At 40.0% G+C, this 24,900-nt stretch overlaps 1 protein-coding gene across 5 annotated transcripts in view; it reads left to right on the top strand.

Moving 5' to 3' along the window:
- LOC124412315 (protein scalloped) overlaps positions 1-24,900 on the top strand; it is a 114,018-nt gene that overhangs the window by 80,347 nt on the left and 8,771 nt on the right. For all 5 annotated transcript variants that reach the window (XM_046892080.1, XM_046892081.1, XM_046892083.1 and 2 more), the window contains 2 exons: positions 5,838-5,962; positions 6,812-6,950. In XM_046892080.1, coding sequence (XP_046748036.1) covers positions 5,838-5,962; positions 6,812-6,950 — 264 coding nt within the window. The remainder of the gene's footprint in view (positions 1-5,837; positions 5,963-6,811; positions 6,951-24,900) is intronic.

Below are 24,900 nucleotides of genomic sequence, written 5' to 3'. Positions count from 1 at the left end.
CGATTAGGCCGCGATATTCAAGTCTCGATCCATGCAGCAGGTGTGCATACGTGGATTATGGGCACGATACTTGAAGAAAACTAATAACGCGCAAAGAGCACTGCGATAGGAAAGTTTATAAATTGGTCAGGATGAATTGCTTTTTAATTTCACATCGCGCCTTTTAATATACGCCGTAGTTTCGATTCCGGGACGTCTTCCATTTATTCGACGCCTCTTCGTTACCTGACTTATGTATCGATATTCAGACTATAATGTACATACATTTAGAGATCGATTTGGATGTTTATCGGAGTGATAAATGAAATTTGATTTCTCTTTTAATTCCAATTTCTAAAGACTGAAGATCTGCCACGATTACTTGACATTTTTTATTTATTTATATGTTACTTTTTCCTCGGTTTTTTTTTTTTTTTTTTCCCCTCATAAACAGTTTCGATATTTTTCACGCTTTCAGACGTTTTAATAATACCTACTTGTAATCCATTGTCAAGATGTAACTTAATGTAATGCTGTTCATAAACCGAGAAGTTTTAATACCTAGTTAATTACAGATCACATTATGCATATCGATTTTAGATCGATGTATTGGGGTAATAATAGAGTAGTTTTAATCAGAATTTTCCACCAAATAATATAGTATATATATATTTATTTATTTTTTTCTTTCGAAATTCAATTTTCGAATCTCTACACCCGGCATATAATTATCAACTAGATAAAAACGTTTCCGCGGCAGCACGCGAGAAACTCGCTATTCCCAAATAAAAATACAAAATATATAATTATGACGATTATTAAAACCCCAAAAGTGAGAATCTTTAACGTAAAAAGAAAAAAAAAAAAAAAAAAAACCTGAAACATATCTGCGATTCTGAACGTTTAATTTTTTGCCCCCCTTTTCTTTCACTTCGTATTCTGATTTCTTATCGATATTTTTTCTTCACGAGAACTTGAATGACGAGAGAAAGAAAAAAGCGAAACAATAATAGATATAAAAAGGGTGGCAGAGCGAAAGAGAGAGAGAAAGAAAAATATATATGAAAAGAGAGGATAAGCGTCGCTTGACCCGGGTGATCCTTTGCGCAAGGACTTTCCGAAAACGAAGAGGTCCTGACTGGTCCCCGCAGCAGTAGCAGTATCAGTATCAGTATCAGTAGCAGTAGCAGTAGCAGTAGCAGTAGCAGAGTATCAGTATAATCGTAGGTTATCCTCGAGCTGCCGGCGTGCTTTTCGCGCGTGTCGGCCTTCCCGGTTCTCTCCGGGTTTATGTACAACACACAAACACAAACACGCGCGTGTACACACACACACACGCACACGCACACGTATATATTTACCTATACATATATGTATACATGCACACCTATATCTACCTGCAGCCCCGTACGTACGTTGGCTGGCGTAGGGACAAGAGAGACGATATATAATGTTCCACGATATTAAACGGGACGCATTCCACCCTCTGCCACCACCCCCAGCCATCCTCAACCACCCCACGCCGCTATGGATGGTTCCGTGCGGCGGCGGCGGTAGCTCCGGCCTACCCGGGGACCAGGAACTCACCCCCGACCTGGTGCCGACCCCCCTTCAACCCCCAGGCCTCGCCTACCGCCCTGCCGCTCTCCGACCCCTGATCGTTATATGCCAAATTTACAGCTTACGTATTACCCGACTAGCGATGGACTCGAACCGTCGTTGAGTCCGATCAAATACCATCCTGTGATTATTATCTTACAGGTGTGGAGAAATATCATCGTTTTTATTCGTTTTATATTATTTAACTCTTTTCAGTCGAGCTATTCAATCATTTCTGAGAATTCAAAAATATTCAGGATTTTTTATGGGATATAAAAATAATATGACAAAAATAAAAAAAAAAATAAAATAAAAGAAACAAGAGGATTGATTGACTGGCAAAATAAAATCAATTAATAAAAAAATCAGCTCGTTCTGTTACGTTAAAGTTGAAGAGTAGGTACAGGGTGGTAGGTATACCTAACTACGCGTCTTCTGCTCCTGCACGATAAATTTAATACCAGGTGATCGATGTAATAAAAGAAACCGGCTAAAAATTTGTCTATTTTGAATCTTAACATTATATATGGTGTGATTATTTTAGACGAAGGCGTATTTCTACAAGATAAACATGATACATAAACAATTCGAATACCCGGATAGTTATATACCTACGTGATAGATTAAACATTTGGTTATATTGTTTGATTAATCTTCTCTCGCTCATCGTTCTTTACTCGTAATAAAAATTCTTATTTCATATAGAAAAGTAAAGAAATTCTCGCTTCTCGTCATCTCCATAGTATTAAATTCTTTATTCTTTATATTACCAACAATAATTACATACATATTAGAATAATGCAAAATTATTAATAACATTCAAGTAAACCCCTCAGAGGTTAAGTCAGAGCTACCTGTGTTCGTGGATTTGATTTACATCAATACTTAGAACTAGATTAATTCCATTCTATAAATTCTACGATATAAACAATTTTTCCATCCTCGTCAATTCCTTTTAGAAATCTCATCCGAAGCTCAAAATTCAATCCTTGGGCAATATCGCGCGATTCTCGTTCCTAATTCTTGCTTAACCACGACGCCGATTCGGTCGAGCTAGCCTGACCACGCGGAGCAACGTGCCATAATATCGGTCACCCAAGCTTCGCCTGTAATTCCAGAGTGGTGAAGACGTTAATCCTCTGCACCGCGTGTGTAGGTATAGAGATCGCTATCGTGAATTCCGAAATACCAGCCCTGCCTATCCCATCCCAACCCATCCCATCCCATCCCATCCTCTCGAAGCCTCATTTTAACGAACACAATGCCGAATATTGACCTGAAACAATTCATGCGCGGTTATGCCTCGTCCCGTCTCCCTCTTCCGCTCTCTTTGTCGCTGTACATAGCTCGTCGATTTTTGTTACCCCCTGTACGAGTACGGTATCCATGAGTAAATTACTGTCGTACGTTGAAACCCCTGAAAATAACGACTGTGATCAAAAATATCGAAATAGGTATAGCAGTGTTCGAAGGGTTCGCTCGTCGCAGCGAGAAAATTTTTTGGTAGAACATACATAACCTTTTTACACCGGTACCTGTAGACAGATGGAAGAAAATACGTTGTGCATTTTTTAATCGCTTGAAGTCTACACTTTTTGGTTTTTTTTCTTTATTTTTGCAACCCATGCACGTTTCGGAATGATTTTTTTGACATCGATAACGAGTTCAAAATACCGAAAGAATCGAGAATATCAGATGTCAAGTCGATTGTTTATCGATTATTATCGAATTTCATCGTTTTATAACACAGTTTTTCACGTTTATCAGAAATTTCGAGAAAAACGTGTTATCAATGTAATGATAAAATTAAACGCACGGGGGATTCAAAGGTGTTAATTAATGCTGTGAGAAACAAAATGCTTTTATCGTATTAATGGGTATACAAATTGTATATTAACACCATGAACAGTATAATATGCAACAGCAATATTTTCTCGGTGGTTAACCGCGCGCTGCAGCATTAGATATCGTACGTTATACATATATGTATAGAAGCTACCGCAGTTTACGGAAGCAAACCTACTTACTAGCTTATATTATACAGGTATATATATATGTATATATATATATATAGTACGTAAACACAAATAGATAAAACAAATCATAGGTTGAAATCGTTCGTTAATATAAACAACTTTTTCAAAATATGTAATTTGAATAAATATAGAAAAATTAAGTAGTTAAAATTCACAACGCAAAAAAAAATGCCGCTTTGACGTAACCAGGAAGCCCACGAAACGCAGACTACTTATGTTAGACCCAACTGCCGCCTCTAATACGTTTCTATCTCTCGTGTGGCGCATTAACGCGAAGAAAGTTACTGTTACGGATAAGGAATTACACGCCGATCTAACGATCCGTGGGTGTGAAACCCGTCTGTCTGTCCGTATGTCTGTATTAGTTTAATATACGCTTCGCCGGGCATTAATTGCTTCGAAATATGCATGCCTAATCTAATAGCTCTTTGAATAAATTTTTTCTATTTTTTTTTTTTTTTTTTTTTTTTTCCTTTTTTTTGTATTTTAATTCTAATCGATAAACGAAAGTAAATTCGAGGTTCAAGATACCTATCTACATGTATGTAGTATTGTGTGATAAACGCTACGGTAGAACAATTTAGAGTTATGGAATTTTTCAATAAGAATTTATGAAAGTTGTGAAGAAAATTATCGATCTTTGAATTATTATCCTAAAATATCAAATTTACTCAACGACTTTCATAGTTTGAGTTTAATTTATTTATTTGTTTATTTGATTTTTTTTTTTTTTTCTCTAGTTTAACACGTTTATGTATGTAGTTGAAAAGTCGGAGAATTTCATAGTAACGCGATATTTTCTACAATCTTACGAACTTCCAAAAATTCTTAACCATAATTCCAGTATCTCTGATCCGATTACCGTTTACCATTTCTCAACCTACATACGTGTGAGTCTAGTTTACCGATTCCTCATCCGTGTCGCGGCTTGTCGAGGATGCAGTTCGAATGCACAGAGACGTAGTGCCGTTTAATTTTCTCATTGGCGGTTAAGCAACGGTTGGCCGAAGAGTCGAGGAAATGAGACTTCTCTCCTCGTTTCACTCCACCCACCCACCCCCTCCCCCCAGGAGGCGGAGTCGACGCCTACGACGAGTTATCCCCCCACCTAAAAACTTGTCCGCCGCGTGGTATATGCACACTGATACCGCGATATCAGACCACTTGTTGCTCTTTCGGCCTCCCGCTCTATTTTTCACGTGCTCACTTCACTTCGTCATCGTCGTCGTCGTCGTCGTCGTGGTGTTTTTCCACCCCCTCCCCTGTCCCTCTACTTTACCTCGTCTTTCTATTCGTACTTTAACCCCTGCAAGGCTGCACCATCCTCCGCATCCGTTACCGCCAGGGGATGTTTTATAACCAGAAGCTTAACCGCCCCTCGGTTGTGTAACAGTCGACCGATTCACTCGGCACGTGGTAGGGGAATCCCATGATATTCGATACTGTTTATTCACCCAAACTCTCGGGGTTGAACGGCGGGTAAAGTTCCTCTCCTCGACGAGTGGTGATTTGTTTTTTTTTTTTTTTTTCTAGTACATCTTTACCCCGTTCCCTCCCGTTTTTCTACGTTCTAGTTTATTTGTTGTTTTTTTTTTTTCTCTTTCTCTTCTGTTCGGGGAGATTATTATTGTTGCTATTATTAGGATTATTAATATTGTTAACGTTATTAACGGCAGGACAATATCGCGCATTGTGTTATATTTTTTATGTCGATTATATAATGTTGTGAACGAAATATGCATCTAGTTCAGATTCGAATATCAGTTGCTGATTCGACATTTATAATTTCGATAGAAGATGATGATTGCGAAAAATAAGATAAGAAAAATGAAAAAACTGTTTTAATACTCATTTATAAGATCTATCGAATTTATTAATCACTTTTTAAGGATACATAATTTTTGTACACTTATCCTAACGAAAATAGAAAATCATCTATCAATATCTATATGAGATTTCAACGTTTCGTCGGTTTTACTTCATTCTCAGAATTTATTTGCGCAATCGATATATTGCTCGAAACGGATAAATTCTAACCTTACATCAATTCTATACAAACACTGCACACACACACACACAGACACACACATGCCAATTTCTTATTTATTTATAATAATAGTTAAATAATACTTATACGTTTATTTTCTGCGAAAGTATAATTCTTTCTTAAAAACGAGCACGCAATCGGATAAGGCTGACGATGAACTCTTCCCATTGTTACAGGCAGTGCGGTGGCTGCAGCCGACACCATTTCCTCGCCGTGGACCCCCGCGAGTTCCGGGCCGCCGCCCGACGCCAACGGCTCCGGCTCGGATACCAAGAATCTCGACGTTGGCGACATCAGCGATGTAAGTCTGGATACCGGCGTAAGCTAGAGAGAGAGAGAGAGAGAGAGAGAGAGAGAAGAAAAAGAGATACAGACAAGGGAAAAAGAAAAGAGAAATGACGGAAAAGTTTGTAGCGTAAACGATGGGAAAAATCTAAATAAAATCTAATAAAAAGTATACGACACACAAGTGTTTTTATATACAATTAATATGGATCTGTTGATATAGGTATCGGTAAATCCAAAACTTCCAAGGTTTTTTCAAATACTTCTATGAAGATTCAGATCTCGAAATTATTCAGATTGACGTTTCAGTCGGTTATTTTGTTCAGGAATGTACGCTGTGTTCGGTGATCGGCTTGTCTTTCTTGACTTTATAAAATTAACGAGAACTTTCTTTAACTTTTTGTACTTCAATCGCCGAGTATCATAAATATTGATTTTACACCTAGATTCAATTTTTTACATAGCATTAGAGATTTTGGATTTTTTTTTTTCTCTCTTCTTATTCTCTCGACAAATTGACATTATTCAAATATGCACATTACATTATGTATACGTTTATGAATAATCCGTGATTGTCAATTTGTTGTTGTTGTTATTAATATATAACACGTGCCACAATTACAACGAATTACTAATTATTCACAAGATATAATCTTTCAATTGAAGCGATCACGTGATATTACGATTGCGAATAAAAATTGTTGTACCGATTTTCCTTCGGATTTTGTATAAATTGTATAATTAATATTCGTGTAAGCCAAAGTCATTCCTTACGTGTGTTGGTTGCTATTTTATTTACTTGTTATTTATTTATTTATTGTTTTATTATTAATAATATTCTTTATATGTATTATACCCGATGCAGGACGAAAAGGATTTGTCGGCAGCGGACGCGGAGGGTGTCTGGTCACCGGATATCGAACAGAGCTTCCAAGAGGCGTTGGCGATATACCCGCCATGCGGTCGACGCAAAATTATCCTCTCCGACGAAGGCAAGATGTACGGTGAGTAAAAAAACCTCTTTTTTTTTTACACGTCACACCCCTTACAAAGTGATGAAAAAAACTTACGCTACTACGGTACTGTTAAAATTAATTTTTAATCCACCACGCGCTTACCGTACTGAAAAGAAAAATTAATTATTACGTATTTGTCTTAAATTTGCGATCTAAAAAAAATTCAAAAAATAAAAGTAATTTGAATCTACTAAATTGTTTAATAAATTTATCGTATTCTTTTTAATCGAAGGAAGTTTCAGACGAATATTTTTAACAGTATATACACGGGTGTAAGGAAATCTATTTAGTAGGCAAATAAAATAGCGAAACACTCGAATGACGAGAAATTTTGCGATGCGGAAGTCCCAGTGCACGCGAAGGTTCGAATTGGTGGAAACCGTCCTTGGCTCCCGGGTTATTCCGGCAGTTTGGCAGGACTCCTTCCTTCCTTCCTTCCTCCCTTCCTTCCTTCTTCCTTCCCTTCTTCATCGCGTTATTGCTCGCTCTGCTGAGGTCAGTCGGTCTATACTTACGTGACCGAGCCGATATTGCCTTGCGGCTTGGCCGACACGTCGCGTCGCCACCTTCGGCACCTTGATTCTCCTCGACACCGCGGCCAGAGGCAATATTCTTCGTCACGGTTGAGCGGAAAACGATCCACCGAACGGAAGCTTTATAATCCGTCAAATCGAAGACCGGACGATATATCCGCTGCAACTTCGCAGCTTTATTTTAAAAATATTTTATTTATTTCGGAAGACTTGTCGAGGATTTTGCATCTCCCGGAAACAACCTTTGACGTTGCAAATTTATCGATCGGATTCATCGATGCTTTGTATTGGAAATGAGAGAAAAAATACTTGATTGATATATGTACCAATTTTTTTTTTATTTTTTTTTTTTTTTGAGCCTCGTGTAACAAAATGTTAGTTTTTGATGTTTTAAGAGCCCACTTCAAAGGACAGTTAAAAAAAAAAAATTTTAAGAGGTCGTTACACATTTTTTAAAACGTCAAAAATCGTCAAAAGTCGATTTTTTTTTTCACTTTTTTTTCTCGGTACGGTATAATTTTATAGACAAAAGAAAAATAACTTTCCGAAAGTTTCAGTACAAAATTTGAATTTTGAAAGGTCGCTCATAATTTTTTTTTCAATTTTTCGGTGCATTTCTTTAGATTTTTTCGAGCGACCTTTTAATATTCATATTAAAATTTCATAAATTTTTTTCCTTAAATTTAGTAAGAAAGAATCGATAACAATATACCACAACATGAATTTAAAATCAAACAAAATAGTGTAAATATAATTTTTTTAATTTAATTTTTTGACGATTTTTGACATTTTGAAAAATTTGGATCAACTTCTTGAAATTTTTTTTTTCTGAGTTGTCCTTTGGAAAGGGCTTTCTTAAAACATCAAAAAATTAACATTTTGTCACACGAGACTCAATAAAAAAAAAAAAAAAAATAGTCGGTTTTTTTGCGCCACCCTAATATATATGTATACATTGTACCCAAAGATAGTAGGAAAAATTAATGAAATGAAAATATTTGTAACTGATCAAAAACACCGGAGTTTGATAGTTTTAAATGTTCTAATTATCAAACCCTTGTCCAAATTTTCCATATTTTGCTGATCTAATTTTTCTTGTCAGATTTATTTCTATCGTGATGTACTATAGCAAAGACGTTATCTCATTAGATATATCGCGTTCGTTATCATTGGCGGAAATAACGTCGTTGAAAGGCAATATTCGAACGATTATTCGTGAAATTTTCTGTATAAAATTGACCAAATTTATCGTCTCAAAATCTGTAGGTATAGAATTTAATGTTAATTGTAACGTATAGATAACGTTGAGAAATTGTTCGTTTCGAAAGTAAAAATTTGCCGTTAGAATCAAGAGATCATGATTATAACACTGTGTGGTGCGTATCGTCGTCGTCGTCGTCGTGGCGAGAGCGAAAAAATTAACTTGTAAAATGAACCCGGGTGCAAATCACGAGGCAATTCTTTTTGCGGGAATTATACGACGAACGCTCTGAACTCCTGCGCAGTTATTGTATCCTGCGCTAAGAGTATGAATTGATTCATTACCGGGTTACAATGCGTTTTAATTTTCATTAGGCTCCAAATGAAAACCGCTTCTCCCCGAGCTCCGAAGACCGTCGCTCATCTACGCCGGGGATTCTGACCCGGCAAACTCGCAACGGCAAAATTGAATCACGAAATAAAAAACCCGCCGCCGAGTGGTTTAATTCAATTCTCGCGTCGTCGGATAAATGAACAACATTTCATTTCACTCTTTCCCTCTCTTCCGTCCCGTTTCGTACACCATTTTCCTCGTTTTTCTTTTTCCTTCTCGCTCTTTTTCTCTATATCGAGTGCAGGGTTGTATAAAAAAAGAAAGGAAAAAAAGGAAAAAAAAAAATTAATAAAAAATTGAAACTATTTTTACGGGGTTGACTGTGAAAATAACAGTCAAGGGAAAAAATACAAATAATTTTCTGAAACGCACACTGCTGGAGAAATTCGGTATGACGCCTTAGGTGCCGAAACCAGTCAATCGATTCTGCAGCAGAAGGTGAGTCTAAGGTATGGTATTAGAGTTCGAAAGGGTGGAAAGTTTAAATTAATTCGCACCTCCTCGCGCGGCTCCGGGTGGAATTCGAAATCGCGCGCATCCGGTATATAAACGTCTCTTATAAGCAAAAGCAATAAAGTCGATTCAGCAGAAGTGGCTGATGCTGGATGCTGGATGCTGGATGCTGGATGCTGGACGGCAGGCAGTCGAGGGCGAAAGACCCGCCCGATGGAAACAAAGGATAACGAGGCGTGAGGATCGTTTAACTCGATTGCCCATCGATCCTCTCGAAACTTATTTCGCCCTCCCCGAGGTCCTCGCTCCCTCCCGCTCGAGAGGCCTCATTGCGTCCCTCGAGAGCCAATAAAGGATTAGCCTCTCCCTGATTAAATATCCCTAAGCAATTTATCGCCACGCCGTCTACGCTCCTCTTTTCACTCCCGTATCTCTCTTCCTTTCTTTCTCAGCGTCGATCGTTTCCGTATCTATTGTCTTATATGTATACATATACTTATACCTACGTCCTATATGTTACACGCGATAGCGAATTGAAGAAGATTTAGATTTTAACCGCGTGTAAAATTACCTGCAACTACCGCCTATCTCGCGAATAATTTACACTTTAAATTTATATACCTAAAAATCCTCTAAATCATCACGTAAAATATAATATTATTCTATAGATCGTACCGATTTTTTCGAAAATGTAAAAATAAAATTTTTATCTTATAATCACAGTTATTATCGATAGCATTTATCAGTTTTTTTCCAATTAAATTCCCCCGCTTAAATACCAGTAGATCATCATCGTGACGTAATAATAATTAAAAATACAATCTTTGTCGCGTATATTATAATGCGGGATGAAAAATTCTTTCTATAATGATCAAAAGAAAATCTGCAACTTCGATTTCATTGTCTAGCAATAAGATATAAGATATGGGGGGAGGGGACGAAAAATTTTGTCTGTCAAAATCTTTTTTAAATTATCAAAAATGACTTCTATAAACTTTATTGATCATTATTTTTTTTTTTGCTACAATTAGAAAAAGAAAGAAAAGCAAAAAAAAGTCTCGGAGTATTCGAATCCTCGAAAACTAAGTATTTCCTCAAGTACACCGTTTTGTCCCGCCCTCCCTCCCTCCCTCATATATATGTATATATATATTCTTTATTTCGTATAATATATGTATTTCGCGTTTTACCCTATCCCAGCTATTATTACATCATCGTGGCGGATATCGCTGCAGCGTAAAATACTTACTGGTCTAGGAAAGATTTATAACTAGTACCTGTAAAAGCTTCGTGCGTGTGTGCGCGTATCTGTGAACGCATACTCGCAGCCGGCAGGCATATATTACACGTATACCTTCGATGCAGTGTACGTGTGTAGGTAGGTATAGTGCACATCTAGCGCGTTCACTCGGCCGAGAATTTCTTCAACGTCGTTAAAAAGCTCCGGCACTGTTGTGTGCCGCACGGGGCACGCCGCAAACGATCCTTGAAACGGCGTTCAGATATTTTCTCGAAGATTACTCCTTCGGGTTCGACGACGGTAGAAGCCGCGCACCTACCACCTACCTACTTACGCTCTACCTCCACCTGATAATACTTGACCCTACCTCACATACCACGATGCGGTATTCTTACTTTTTAAAACATTTTTACATCTGCCCATGTATCCATGTCCATATTGTATATACATATAGATGTGTAGTATACAGATGCTGCGCCGCGCTCGTCCGTAACGCCTTTCCCATACATACACATGCACACAACTCTTATTTATGTAGGTATCTAATACATAATGCACGTACACACGGTATATATATATATATATAATCTTTATCTCATTTCAATCTTTCCTCGAAAACTAGCGGGCCTTTTATGTTATACTATATCTTTCATCGAAGTGTCGCTTTTTCGCAAGACAGCTCTTTTTACACACGCAACATCGCGTGAGGTATCTTTGATTCGTTTTATCGCGTTACATCTTTTCACTCTTCCTAGTCTTCTTCGTTTTTTTTTTTTTTTTTTTTTTTTTTTACTTCTTCTTCTATTAGTTCACTTTTATATCATACAATTTATACTGACGTTTATTCCTCGTGGTTTTATTGTTAGCTTCAATAATTATTGCTCGTAACATTTTATAGCGGGTAGTGGAAAAAAAAAAATAAATAAATAAATAAAAATAAACGACAACAAGCTACGAACAAAAAAACCCAAAGGAAAAAAAATTCCATCGTCACGCACCGCAGCGAGCGTTAATTATCGAAATCGTAGAGACGAGCGGAAAAGTAAAAAAAAAAAAAAAAAAAAAAGAAAGAAAAAAAAACGATTTCACAACGAATAAATACAATATAGATGTTTCACAATTTTAATTCACAAAACAACGATTTCGTCAACAAGACGACAAGACGAGGAAGAAAAAGTAAATAAATAAATGAATTCAAAAAAAAAAAAAAAAATCAACTTTTTCCGACACCCGGTATATAAAATCGCGTTGCTGTTGTCGTCCACCACTCTACAACGCGTATGTGCATTATACCTGTAGATGCTACCGGGCGCGTCCTTTCCGGATGTTCGCTTTAATGTAACGTGCAAATTGTCCCCCAGCAGCCCCCACTCGCACACGGTTAAACGAATGTTAGCAACGACCTGTGCAAAGCGAGAGAAGAGCGCGGTTATACGGAAGCAACGAACCGGATTGGCTCTGCGCGTTGCCGAGAAAAGGTTAAAACGCCAAGTTCTCTGAACTGTGTGTATTAGGTGATGGGCTTCCCTTGCGAATTGCTTCCTTGTCGGCAGGCGTGGGCGCCCAACCGAGTGCTCAACCTCGAATAATGGCCCGTACCTATAATGCGCACCTTTTTCTCTCTCCCCCTCTCTCTCTCCTTCTGTTCGGTGTTTAATCATTCATCCGCATCCGCGGATCCCCCGCACCCCCTTGAACGCGGTGTGTATATTCGGCTTTCAAATATTTGCACAACGGATTTCGGTCCCACGTAAGGTAATGGAATCGATAACGATTACCGCATACGATCGAAGATGATTTGAAAAAATTTCAAAAACGTCTGAGTCACTCTCAAGCGGTCCAAAAATGTTCTCCACGAATGTTAAAAAAATTCTTTCTACAGATTTGGTACATAAATCGATTCCCATCTGTACGGAAGATCGTTGAAATTTATTCAAATAATTAATTCATTAGACAATATATATGTATATATATATATGTATATATATATATGTATACGAACTCGAATCGAGAAGCGAGAGTAATTAAATTGCAACTTTCAATTTGTGCGGTAAAATTGAGGAAACGAAGAGTACTTAGGTGCTGCACGCGTATCTATTACACTGGAAAACTGTGCCGAATAGTGTAGAAAGAAAAAAGGAAAGAGAGGGAAAAAAAATTGACAATACGATGCGAGTGTAGAAGAATTCTCAACGGAGATATTAAGATTTTCATTTCACGTAACTCGGGCAGTGCAGTGTGCCTGGGTAATCTTTGGGGGGGGGGGGGGGGGACGTGGACGTATTTCGAGGCGCTTAGGGGGCGGCGAAGGCGGTGGTGGTGTCCAGTTATTGACCGGTGGTCATGGGACGGCGAATCTCCTCGGCCTCGACCAAGAGGAGAGGGACGTGGGCACCTTGGAGTCGTCGCAGCCTCCATCCGGAGCCGAGACGACTTCTCCTTCGGGACGATCCCATGCAGCCTCTCGAATGGAAGGGATTTTTCTCATTCTACTCGTCGACCTCCGTCCGTCGCAAAACTCGGTTCCAAACTATGTTCATTCGTCGTTTTAACGGATCAACGCACTCCTCGAGCTGTTTCGCGGATTTTTGCACGTTCGCTGAAAACGATGAAAAATTATCGCCAACTCTGTGATTTTTTTTTTTTTTTTTTTTTTCTTTGCAAAAGCCTTGCGGAGGCACAGGAAGACAAATTTTCACTCCCCGTGACGGGTAGATGGAAACAGGATTTGGAAACGGGAGCACGTCGAATGTGCTTCGATCGGTTTTTCATCTCTCTGGCTACGACAGCACGCTATAACCTCCGGGACTTCTTATTGGCTGTGTTTTATACGGACGAGCTACGTGAAGAATATATATATATATATATCTTAGATATAATATCAGATTCGCCCGACGAAACATAATTTTTTCTTTCAACAGTTTTCTTTTTCTTTTTTTTTTTTTTATTTTTATATGTCTCAACAACTTCTCCCATGGATAATAAATACATTATACACAATTTCTATTATCCATGATTATCTGTGATTTTTCGAACGATTTTTATTGTACATTAGAAAATTTTGCAACATATATAAAATAAATTTAAAATTTTGCATAAAAATACAATATACATACATATATATGTATAATTTCGTATGTGTGTATTTAGAACTTTGTCATTTTGATGATAAGAACAATTGTTTTAATCCGTGTATTTTATGCAGGCTAAACGGTTATATCGATGGAAAAAATTTCTCAGGTAAAATTAAAGAGGAGAATTATAAAAAAGGCTTGAAGTGCTATAATTAAAAAAAAAAAAAAAAAAAAATAAAGTTCACAGATAAAATCAAGCTATAAATAATTATGCAACGAAAAAAATTTTATTACAAACACTTGCAGCATTTTTCAAAGTCTCCTCTCCAATTACTCGGCAAATCTTAATTTTCCCACGGTATATACGTAATGTATATATACCTATTAGCGTATGTATCTGATTTCCGTTTTAATTTGTCCTCGCGCCCTGTGTAAGCTCCTGCAGTTCGATATAATCGGAATTAATTGTCTCTGTAACGACGCTCGTCGGGCGAATTGAATCAATCCAATTCTGTTTACTGATAAATCAACAAACCAAGCCTGCAAACCACCGCACCCTGCAGCAGCATGCACCTCGTCCGGATGCCACGCTGACGCGAGTGGATGGACCAGCAATCGACGTTACCAGCTGCACTGCGGCATATTCGATGTTTGGATTGCTCATCTGGGCTTCCGGCGTGGATTTCGCGGTTTTCGAGCCAACCATCGCTGAAATTCTCTCTACTTTGCTATATCCTAACCGGGGGCCGGAGGCCGGGATGGATTGGATTTATGGCGTTCTGCGCGTGAGGTTATATACGGTTTATACATATATGTGTTGTATATATATACATATATATATATATATATTTATTTACATGCATCGAAACTACAGTTCATTTAGAGAGAAAAGTGGCCAATCATTTACGTCACGGAAATATTCTGCTTCTACAACGCGTCGACGATGTTATTTACGCTGGATAGAGTACGTTCGATACTTTTTGGGCAGAAAAATTTTGCTAATCAAGTGTGACTTTATTATAGCCGTTGTTCTTGTAGATCGTAAAACCGATCTTTCAATCTCCCCCTCACCGGGCGATATGACGTTATAAAAAAAAATAACGGCCTGTCATAATCCGAATATATTATACCTGTTGCGAGTGCTTTTGGGTACGGAAAAATTTTTCATGGTTTTTCAAAAAATCCTTTTTTCTGATTTTTTTTTTCTAATCTACGAAACGTTCGCCAAATTTAATCAACGACGAGAAATTCGACGAGGTTCTATTACCGATATATTAACGTCAACTATGGGCATAGCGTGACGTCTACGTTGGTAACAGTCGACTTTTACCGGTGGAGATGAAAATTTGAAAAACATGCGAAAATAAAAAAAAATAAAATAAAAAAACGAAAGACGAATTGTTCGAAATGTTGATTTTCAAAATTGTCGCCGATTATAATGACTCCTGATCAGCGAGACTTTAAAAAATCAAGATTTCAAACAATTCATCTCTCGTTATTCTGATACCTTATGTTTGAAATTTCGATATATCGATCCTTCCAGGTTTTGACCCTCATCCACTTTATTTTTTTTCTTTACCCCTTCTTTGACCGAGGTTTTCGAACGATCGAAAAGCCACTCCGGCGCCGTGTCACCCGGGGACCATTCAGCGGTTTGCCTCGGTCCGGTTGAATCCGTCGCTAGAATCCCGGGCGTTTCCATATTCCCGGGGGTCGACAATGGGCGCCGAGGTCCCTGAGCTCGTCCCGTTCCCGTCCCTTCTTCGTCTCGTCGTCGGCCGATGTAATAATCTGCTTCGCATTGTCCGTCTTCTCGGTAGAACCGAGCGAGAGAGTCCTTTGACATCTCGCCGAGTTTAATTAAACGGGAGCGTAATGGTCCCGGGTCGACGGCGTGACCAAGATGACCGAGGCGACCCTGCAGTGTGTCGCCGGCTGGTCTTACGCCTCACCCTCGACCTATTCCCTTCCGCAACCCTGCCATGCCCTGCCACGCAGCTGTATCCCGGTCGCCGCGTCCTCAACCGTCGGGACAATTTCGCACACCTAAGTATTTCGCAGAGGGGTCAGCGAATTTGTTCCAATTCCTCGAATGCGCAAAGGCGGGAGGATCGTCGTCGTCGTCGTATAATGGTCAGGGTGCAAGGGGAGGGTGCGGATGTTTTTAATTTTATCTTCAATTTTATCTTACTATGTAATTGCGGTTTTTCATTATGTTTTGAAAAAAAAAATGGAATAATAAATTTACGTAAGAGTCGAGTGTTCTACACTTTTTGGGGATAAGCTCGTCAAACTGCTGACGTTTCAGCGAGCTCTAATGATAGCTGATCTAATGAAACTCGATCGCAGTTCGTGCGGAGTGCTTAGCGACATTTGACTAAAGGATTCACCCTCGTCTCGTTATACTAGATTACACATACGTATATGCGTATACATATATATAACACCAGGTCACACAGTGGGTAGCGTCTTCTTACTTACAGAAATTATATGTATATATATGTGACATTGTTGCTTATCATTGAGGATGTATCTTACATAGAAAAATGGTTCAGAATCGCTGAATGAATTTGATGCGGAGATATTTATTGCCGTGTATGTATAAGTGTTGCAGGGAAAATTACGCGGAGACTGTAACCTCGGGTTTTATCATTGTTTTAACGGTATTAGACGGGAATGACAAAGGACGGGGTCGCAGGGGGTGTCGGGGGTGTGTCGGGCCAAGTTTGCAAATTAATTATTCATCATCGCGACAAGAAACTCGTCGACGAGGCGTCCTAGGCTCTCAGCGTCTTCGTGCGACGCGCCGCTGTTGAAATTCGCGGTAACTCGAGGTAGACTTGAAGGGAATAAATAACAAATATATATACATATACATACACAATTATACATATATATATATATAATATGAAAGAAGACAACGAGCCGTGCAGCTGTGCAGGGTACCGGGTTTGGTGCTAATTAAAATACCCACTTCTTGGTTCGTTCGGCCCAGAGGTGCAGAGGAGTCGAAAGAGAGATAGAACTGAAGAGAGAGGGAGAGAGAAAGAGAGAGGATCGTGAACCTGGAGCTACGCGGTACGCTAAACATATTCCCATCGTAGAGATTTACTCGTTACGGAAGTCGAGGGTATAAAGAAAAAGGTATACGCCCACATATTTTAATTTGTAACAAGTAGGTAGGATTTAAGTCTGTGTTTGTGATCTCGACGATGCAATTGCAGCAGAGATTCGCGATAGGTGTTGAAAAAAAAACAAATTATCCGTCTTTGTTACGTCTTCTACAATTCCAAGGGGAAAAATAAATGATGTGTCGAGTATTTTTACCTGAGTATACGGTACAGGAAAGCCATTGCAATCGATTATCGACAGAGTTATTACTGCGCAAGATTATACCTATATTTAGTTGAATATGTATACCTACATATAACTGTACAATGTGAGAAAAGAGAAAAGGAGGAGAAGAAGAAGAAGAAGAAGAAGAAAAAGAGTAGACTGTTTCAAACATTGAAACCATTGAAACACCGAGCTGAGTACCGATTGAACGAATCATCGATAAGCAACCGGCTTATAGTATATGGTAAGGGTAGGAAATGGGGATTTTATTCGAGGGTTTGGGGTTGTGGAAGAAAAGAGTCGAACCACCGCACGTATCCGTTCTCCTGGGGAAGCGTAGAGTTGAGGGAGGAGTGACGGCGGGAGGAAGGCAGTGAGTTAGCGTGGTATCGCGCGGGGTAAGCTAGGCGACGCGGGAAGGTGAAGGGGAAGAAATGAGGGAAGAGTGAGAGGGTGGACGAGGAGGAGGACGAGGAGGAGGAGGAGGAGGAGGAGAGGCAGCTGCCGACGGGTGCGAGAAGAAGAAGCCAACGACGGCGTTGTCGGCCGAAGTAGTCGGAAACGCGGCCAAGGCTCGGATCCTGACGGCGAGGGGCGGAGGGCGAGGGACGAGGGGCGAAGGATGGCGGTGGAACGAACGACGAGGAGGAGGAGGAGGAGGAGGAGGAGAGAGGGGCCGCCTCCAACCCCCGAAGGGTGGCGAAACTATGCGAAGAATCTGCAATTAGTGAACAGGGAGAGCGGAGAGTGCGCGGCGAGGCGAGGCGAGGACGTCGACGGGGTCGAGAGGGAGAGGACGAAGGACGGGGGAGGGAGGAGGGGGGTTGGTGAAGAAAATGGAAAGAACGGAAGATGGATGGAATGGTGGTGCCGCTGCCGCCGTCGGGTTTGAAGTGGGGGATGTGCCGGCCGCGGGGAGGGGGATGATAAGGCGCCCGGAACGACGAAGACGACGAAGACGACGAAGACGACGACGGAGGTCACCGTGTCAGGGTGATGCGATCTTTTTGGCGTATTTTATATTGTGCATATAATATGAAATCTTATGGGTATCGGGTATCGCATATGCTGCACGTACGTAAGTTGTAAAGGTACAAGTTGTAATTACAAAAGGATGCGGATGATCCTGTGAGCTGATATCTGGTATAAAAGTCGACGATAACGAGGAAACTGCATCGCTAATTTATTCCCTGCAAGTTTCTAATTTGTTGAGCCAAGAAATTTTCGATTTTTAACCAATTTTTTTTATCAGAAATATGTTGATATTTGGAATGTTTACTCAGCGGTCTTTAGTTAACGTGATAATAGTTTTTTAAGTTTGACAAAACATGGGAGTCGAAGGTGCCACGTATCACGCGGTGCGACGGAGATGATATTCTTCGCTTGCGGAAGTCCTGAGTCCTGGACAGGTGATCTGAAGCAAAAAAAAAAGAATCAAAATAATTTTTGCTTTGTACAAGATTGTGTACAAGTTGATCTAGAATCAAGAAGATAAATTGAACAATAAGAAAGTAGTGAGCGATAAATGAGGAAGTTTAGTTGTTTACCAACAAATTTTGCAGCTTGTAGATTATAAAGTAACAAAAGAAAAAAAAAAAAAAGAAAAACGCTTAAATATTTATTGATAGATCTAGTTCAACTAAAGAAAACGTTTGTTGTACAAGTATCTGGCAAATTTTATAACGATTGCTCATCTGGAGCGTGTAGGAGCACTTCCGCAAACTTTGAAAACGTGCTTTCGAGAAAAACGTGTTTAACGTTAAACTGAAGTTTATTTACGAATAAAATAAAAAGTTTCACACTTTCGCGTATCCGCTATTTCAGGACCGTAGAGTACACCTTCATCTTTTTTTGCTTGGGGCCCAATCGTGAAATTTTCTAAGCGTATTCTTAAGCGTTGACTCTTTTCGATGCAGAAAAATGAAAAACTTTTTTTTCGCGCAACAAAGTAGAAACCAGAAAGCAGAATACTATAAAATCTCTGTGGAATGGGGAGGAGCTTCTGCGATGCAAATTTAATGTGATAATAATCGCATCAACTTGTTCTTCTTATATCTTATCATCGAGAGCTTTTTAGAAAATTTCGTCAGTGCTGTTATTTTTTTATTTTTATTTTTTTTAAGGGGGTGTTGCAAGGCTTGAAACTTGAATTCGCGTTTCAATTGTTTCTGCACAATTCAAATCTGTCCGTTTTACACCCCAACATATACAAATCACATCCATATACCGTACGTACCATGTTTTATTACGTAATTTCCCATGGCGTCGAATCTTCTTGGCATCGCATGCGAGAGATGCACCTTGAATCTATACAGGCGTGTATAATATACCTGGGCCAGGCGCATTCCATGCGAAATGGGGTATATCTTGGCTTTTGATGTTCGACGATTGGACTAATTGGACAAACTACCCCCGCGCGCGAACGGTACTCGAGGTTGAAGTACTCCTAAGGACTTGGGAGGACGATGAGGTCCTGTTTGCAAACCATTCATTAACGTCGTACCTACTCGTCTCGGCAGTTGGCTGGTTAGCGGTCGTAGTTGAGCTATTGGAAGAGAAACAATTCTCCTCCTAGTTTATACTCACACATATAATTCGTATCTACCTGAAACCTTTCGAGTTCACCGTCTAGCCTCCTTTGCGGCTAACGCGATAGTGAAAGGATACCTTAATTATTACCTGCATGCCCGCGGATACGCTTACATGCCTGGCAAGATTTCACCTTGTACATACGTACAATGCAGTTATAATCGTCGTCGTCGTCGTCGTCGTCGTCGATAAGTAAGTTGTATCCATTCGATATGGAGACAGTCGTAGGAACTACCCGATCGAGCACCAATTGCATCCTTGATGTTAAATTGAGCGTGAGAATGATTGATCGATTGACGTTTTGCTCTGCTGTATATAGCGCTCTTCAAAGAATCAGAAGATGAAAAATTAATAAATCCTGCCGAACCTCGAACGGGGGTTAGATTAATCCCACTGTGTTCTGTTTTAAATACAGTTCGACGTGCATGTGAATAAATGATGCGACAACGACTTGTACTCGTTCCACTATCCGACTAGCGTTGGAAAGCTCGTTTAAAGAACTTCTCCGGAAAAGTTTACCCGCAAACTACCCTGATCTTGACTTATAGCTGGACGGTTGGGAACCGGAAAACCCCGCGAAGGGAAGGAAGAAGGACCTCTGAGCCAACTTCCCCCGCGGACTAAGAATTCGTCGACGGAATTCCCGAGATTCCGTAGCCTCAGCTCCTACGTCACTTCCCGTTTCCGAATCCCCCGAGAACGAACTACGACGTCGACGTTGCCGTTGGGTACGCCGAAACGTCCGGTGGTCGGCAGTTTTTGAAGGTAAACGACGACGACGACAACGACGACGACGACGGTGACGACGCACTGGGAAGGTGCGGAATGCTCGGGGAGAACTCGTCGGGAAGAAGGTTCATGGCGGAGCCATTTAACGGTCTTTGCGAAATTGAGTCATCACGCGGTTCGCCTGGAATTTCGAATATTTTCCTCCCGATTCCCGCCCCCGACCTCTGCTTCCCTTTCACCTCTCCCCCCTTCATCCCTTCGCGAACCTCCATCCTGTCGCACCCTCTCTGCGACGACGCTACCGACCTCCTAAAACACCGGGAATCATCCCCGCGGCATCCCGTCAAGACGGCGAAGTTCGATCAAGCGCTTTTTTTCATTCTGCAAGGGTGGTTTAGTCTCGGAAAAATACGAAATTCGAATCACAGTCTGAAACTTCGTTCCGTAGATGATTTTTTTTTCCTGACGTTTGTCCCGTCAGAGTCAAAAAGTTTCTTCTTACACGTGTTTTAGAGAGTCTATATACATGCGTGAGAATTTTCAAAATTCTTTCGCCAACGAAAAGCAACCTTGCTTTTTTGCATATCTCATAGTTCAGCCTCAACTCAGTAAAATCGGTACGCCGGTTCGTCTGGAATTCTGCCCTCAAAAAACTCGCATGCCGAACGTAAAAGCTGTAAGGTTCAAGGGTTCTGCGAAGCATCTTGAAGAATGTGTAGAAATAGAAGAAAAAAAAATTCCAAAATTACACACGATCGTCGTTGAACAACTGGAAGTGAAAAAGATCTGACAAAGTTACGCTCTATCCAGAATTATTTATATTTCTGTCATTAGTGTAGATTTGTTTGGTATCGTGGTCAAAAAAAAATTATACACGCACACGTATGTATCTCTTTATAAAAATTACAAACCTACTTTTCAATCGCTTCGCGGATAACGAAACATGTTTCCAACCACGCAAATTTCCTGGAGAAACGTATCTAAGACACAGCAATTACCTATACAAACGATCCTACATGAAAATTCGAGGAAACCAACTCAAAGACAAAATCGTCGCTTCGACGAGCATCGAGGTTCACAAGTGCAGCCTCAAAAGCTTGAAAGGGTAAGCGTCAATACGAGGGTCTTAATTTAGATAAGATAGCTGAGCAAAGAGCGAGCAGCGAGATGTATCCAAGCGGGATCCCATGCCGTTTGTTACTCTATACTGTACCCATTTTCCACGATGGTTCCAGGAGTGTTTATTTATTGGGACGATAAGTAGGTGGAGAGATTAACCCCCTGGGTCATCTGGCGTGATGGATCGGATCTACGAAGGCATTTCGGAGCATTGCGGGTTCTGGAATGTTTTTTTTTTTTTTTTTTTTTAATTTTTTTTCTTTTTCTTCAAACTTCTAATTTATCATCGAGGGAAATAAAATTTCGAAAAACGTAACCGCGGCGGGTTTTAGACCGTTGGAGAATCGGAAAATTTAATATCTTACTACAGCCTATGTGTGTATCTCGACTTGAGAAGGATACCGAGTAACTCTCCTGCGACGAGGGGTGCTGCGGGGGTGAATCTGCGCCTTCCTTTGAAAGCCGGGTTTCCCTCCACCTCGATACTTTTCCACCTCATTCACCCGCTTCTGCCGCTCTCTTCCCTTCACAGGTAGAAAATTAATTAAAACTGAATTTCGAGGCGACTTTTACTCGGCGTCCTCGGATCAATATATAGGTACACCTGTAATACGCGGATAGCAAAGTCATCCGATGTTTCTCGTCATTCAATCTCTACAATCTAATTGTTATTGGTATATACTTTGAACGAAAAAATGTCTACCGTTTGTATAAACTGTGAAATGATCCTTGCAGGACTCGAGAGTCGAGTGAAATTTGAAAAAGTACTTTGCTTAACTCTGTATCGTTATCTCATAAAATTTCAAGTTAATTAGTTCGCTACTTGTCAGACCAGTTGTATATATCCTATGTAATTATTATGTTAACACATGATGTTTAGTTATAGAGACGGTTTAACAAGACGCCGACTAGTCCGCAGAGAAAGAGAGATCAACAGCTCTTATCCTGCGACTTGCTTCGGGGTAGCACTGCTTGAAAGTTTCTTTATCAGCGAGGCTGCATTCTCAGCTCGACTTTTTCGGTCACGCTTTATGCCTGCTGCAGAGCACGGAAATGAATTTATTACACGAACCATGCGGGCAAACAGCGGCTTACACTTTATATTTTCTAGCACTTGCAGAGTAAGAATGCTTCCAGACCTGTAAATCCAAACAACTGCCAAATTTCACTGTAAACAGGACATTAGAAATATACTTTACCAAAGATCTCGTCAAATTATTATACAAAATGCGTAAAGCTTTTGTAACGATCTATCGATTCGTGAAATTTATCCTACAACTCGAGTAGCGCTACCGTCATATTCAACCTATTATCCCCTTTGCATGATTTTTATAAATACCTAACGCGGCGCCTATTTTATTGATCTGTTCACATACGGACGTGTAATATACGTACCTCGATAAACATTTCATCGCTGATAAATCTGCACTGCGATAAGCTGCTACTTGTATAGAAATGGCTGTGTTCGCGGTTCGCTCGCTTCGATTTCTCCTTCTGGTTTCGCCTCCTCCAGCATAGTTGCACACACACACACATACACATAAATCCTAAAAAATGTCTAAATAAAGCGGAATCCTCACAGTCAAGTGCAAAAGTAATCCGTGCCTAGTAAATTTCATTCGTACAATCATTGTTATGTATGTACTGCAGAGATTAAATCTGCATCATATACCTGCTCCGGACAGGCAATAAAGTCAATTTATCTTTATCGACTGTAAACTGTGCCGCGCTAAAACCTTATCATCCCAAGTTGACGGTGACGCAGTGAGGTTGCTTATGTATACGTCTACGTAATACGGTTTATAAGGGTATCAAATAAATTGTAAACCTTATACCGTGCTGATATAAGGTTATATTCTGCCCGATAATATGCTGCAGAGTATATTCACGCTTGTTCGTTACATTCTCCTGCCATCTAATATTGGTAGAAAGAATAATATTTTTAATACTTTGAAACTACGTCCGATGAATCCTGCGGTATGTTTCCGGTCACTGATTATCGAGATGAACTGGAGAAACTGGTTCGACCGCAGATGTGTGTGGATTTCGTTTTTTTTTTTTTATCCTCTTTTTCACCAGCAGTTGAGTGGCGTCTTTGTTATACATGCCTGATATGCATGCGGTACGATTCATTGACCTGTTATATCCGAGTATTGGATGAAACGGGAATCAATTACCGTTGAACGGCAATCGAGGTGCGTCGGTTCACGATTCGAAAAATAGATGTGAAAAATGAACGCTGTCTAGCCAGCCAGCCAGCCAGTCGGTTTTAGACGGATGGAAAAGTGTTTATTTGAGCTTCTCAAGCTGGAACCATCTGGTCCGCATCAATTTGATAGTTCTGTGTTACTTTGTTGCCTCTGAAAGCATCGAGGGAAGGCTAGATACGTTTGGATTCAGGTTACAGTAATTATCACCAATGACAATTAGTGTATTGTGCAACGAGTTGGCAAAAGTTACGATACTGAGTGAGTGCGGATATATCTTACCTACGAATTCAGAATCGTCATTACCCACAAAATTTTTCCCAATAATAATTTAAAATCAGGCGATTTTGGCAGTCGATTGAACACTATGAAAAGACGCTGTTTCACAACGCATATATTATATAGTATATATCTTATATAAAAACAGTTTTTTTTTCCAACTAGTGGAGAAATGGTTTGCTATTTCCCAACACGTGGGTCATTCATTGAGAAATAGCGTTTTCTTTCTTTTTTTTTTTTCATTTTCACGTTTCAGTGATAAAAAAAAATGTGTTTATCGTACATACTGTACCTATATGTATATTATCCTGGACTCATTCCTTCAATAATTTCTATATTCTCTACTAGATAAGTGAAAACGCAGCTTCGAGCTCTCTACTCCTGCTTCTTCTCGCAGGCTTGTAGGTATAACGCACAAACGTAAATATAGATTCGTCCAGAGGACTGTTTCGTTCGTTGGCTTACAGTTTGTTCGTTTGTTAAGTCGACGATGCCTTCGCTCCGGCGCACCCGGTTCTGCAGCACTTACCAACATCACACGCCCGCTTAATTATAGACTATCGAAGACGTTGGCTGCAGAGGTTCAAGTGGCCATAAAGAGGGAACCGAGCCCCGCGCCTCTCTACTACTCTCTCTTTCTCTCTCTCTCTCTCACTCGTTCCCTCCGCTCTCCAGACCCCAACTCGAAGAGAGTTAAATTCGTGATTGCGGGGTATCTTGACCGGAGAACCAAATTGAGCTAACTAGCAAATAGAACCAATAATACCCATCGAGTTGAGCTCCTA

Source organism: Diprion similis, chromosome 11 (genome assembly GCF_021155765.1).
Source record: "Diprion similis isolate iyDipSimi1 chromosome 11, iyDipSimi1.1, whole genome shotgun sequence".
Classification (NCBI taxonomy): Eukaryota; Metazoa; Arthropoda; class Insecta; order Hymenoptera; family Diprionidae; genus Diprion; species Diprion similis.
The sequence above is the reverse complement of the archived record's forward strand: the minus strand, read 5'-3'. Positions and strand labels throughout refer to the sequence as shown.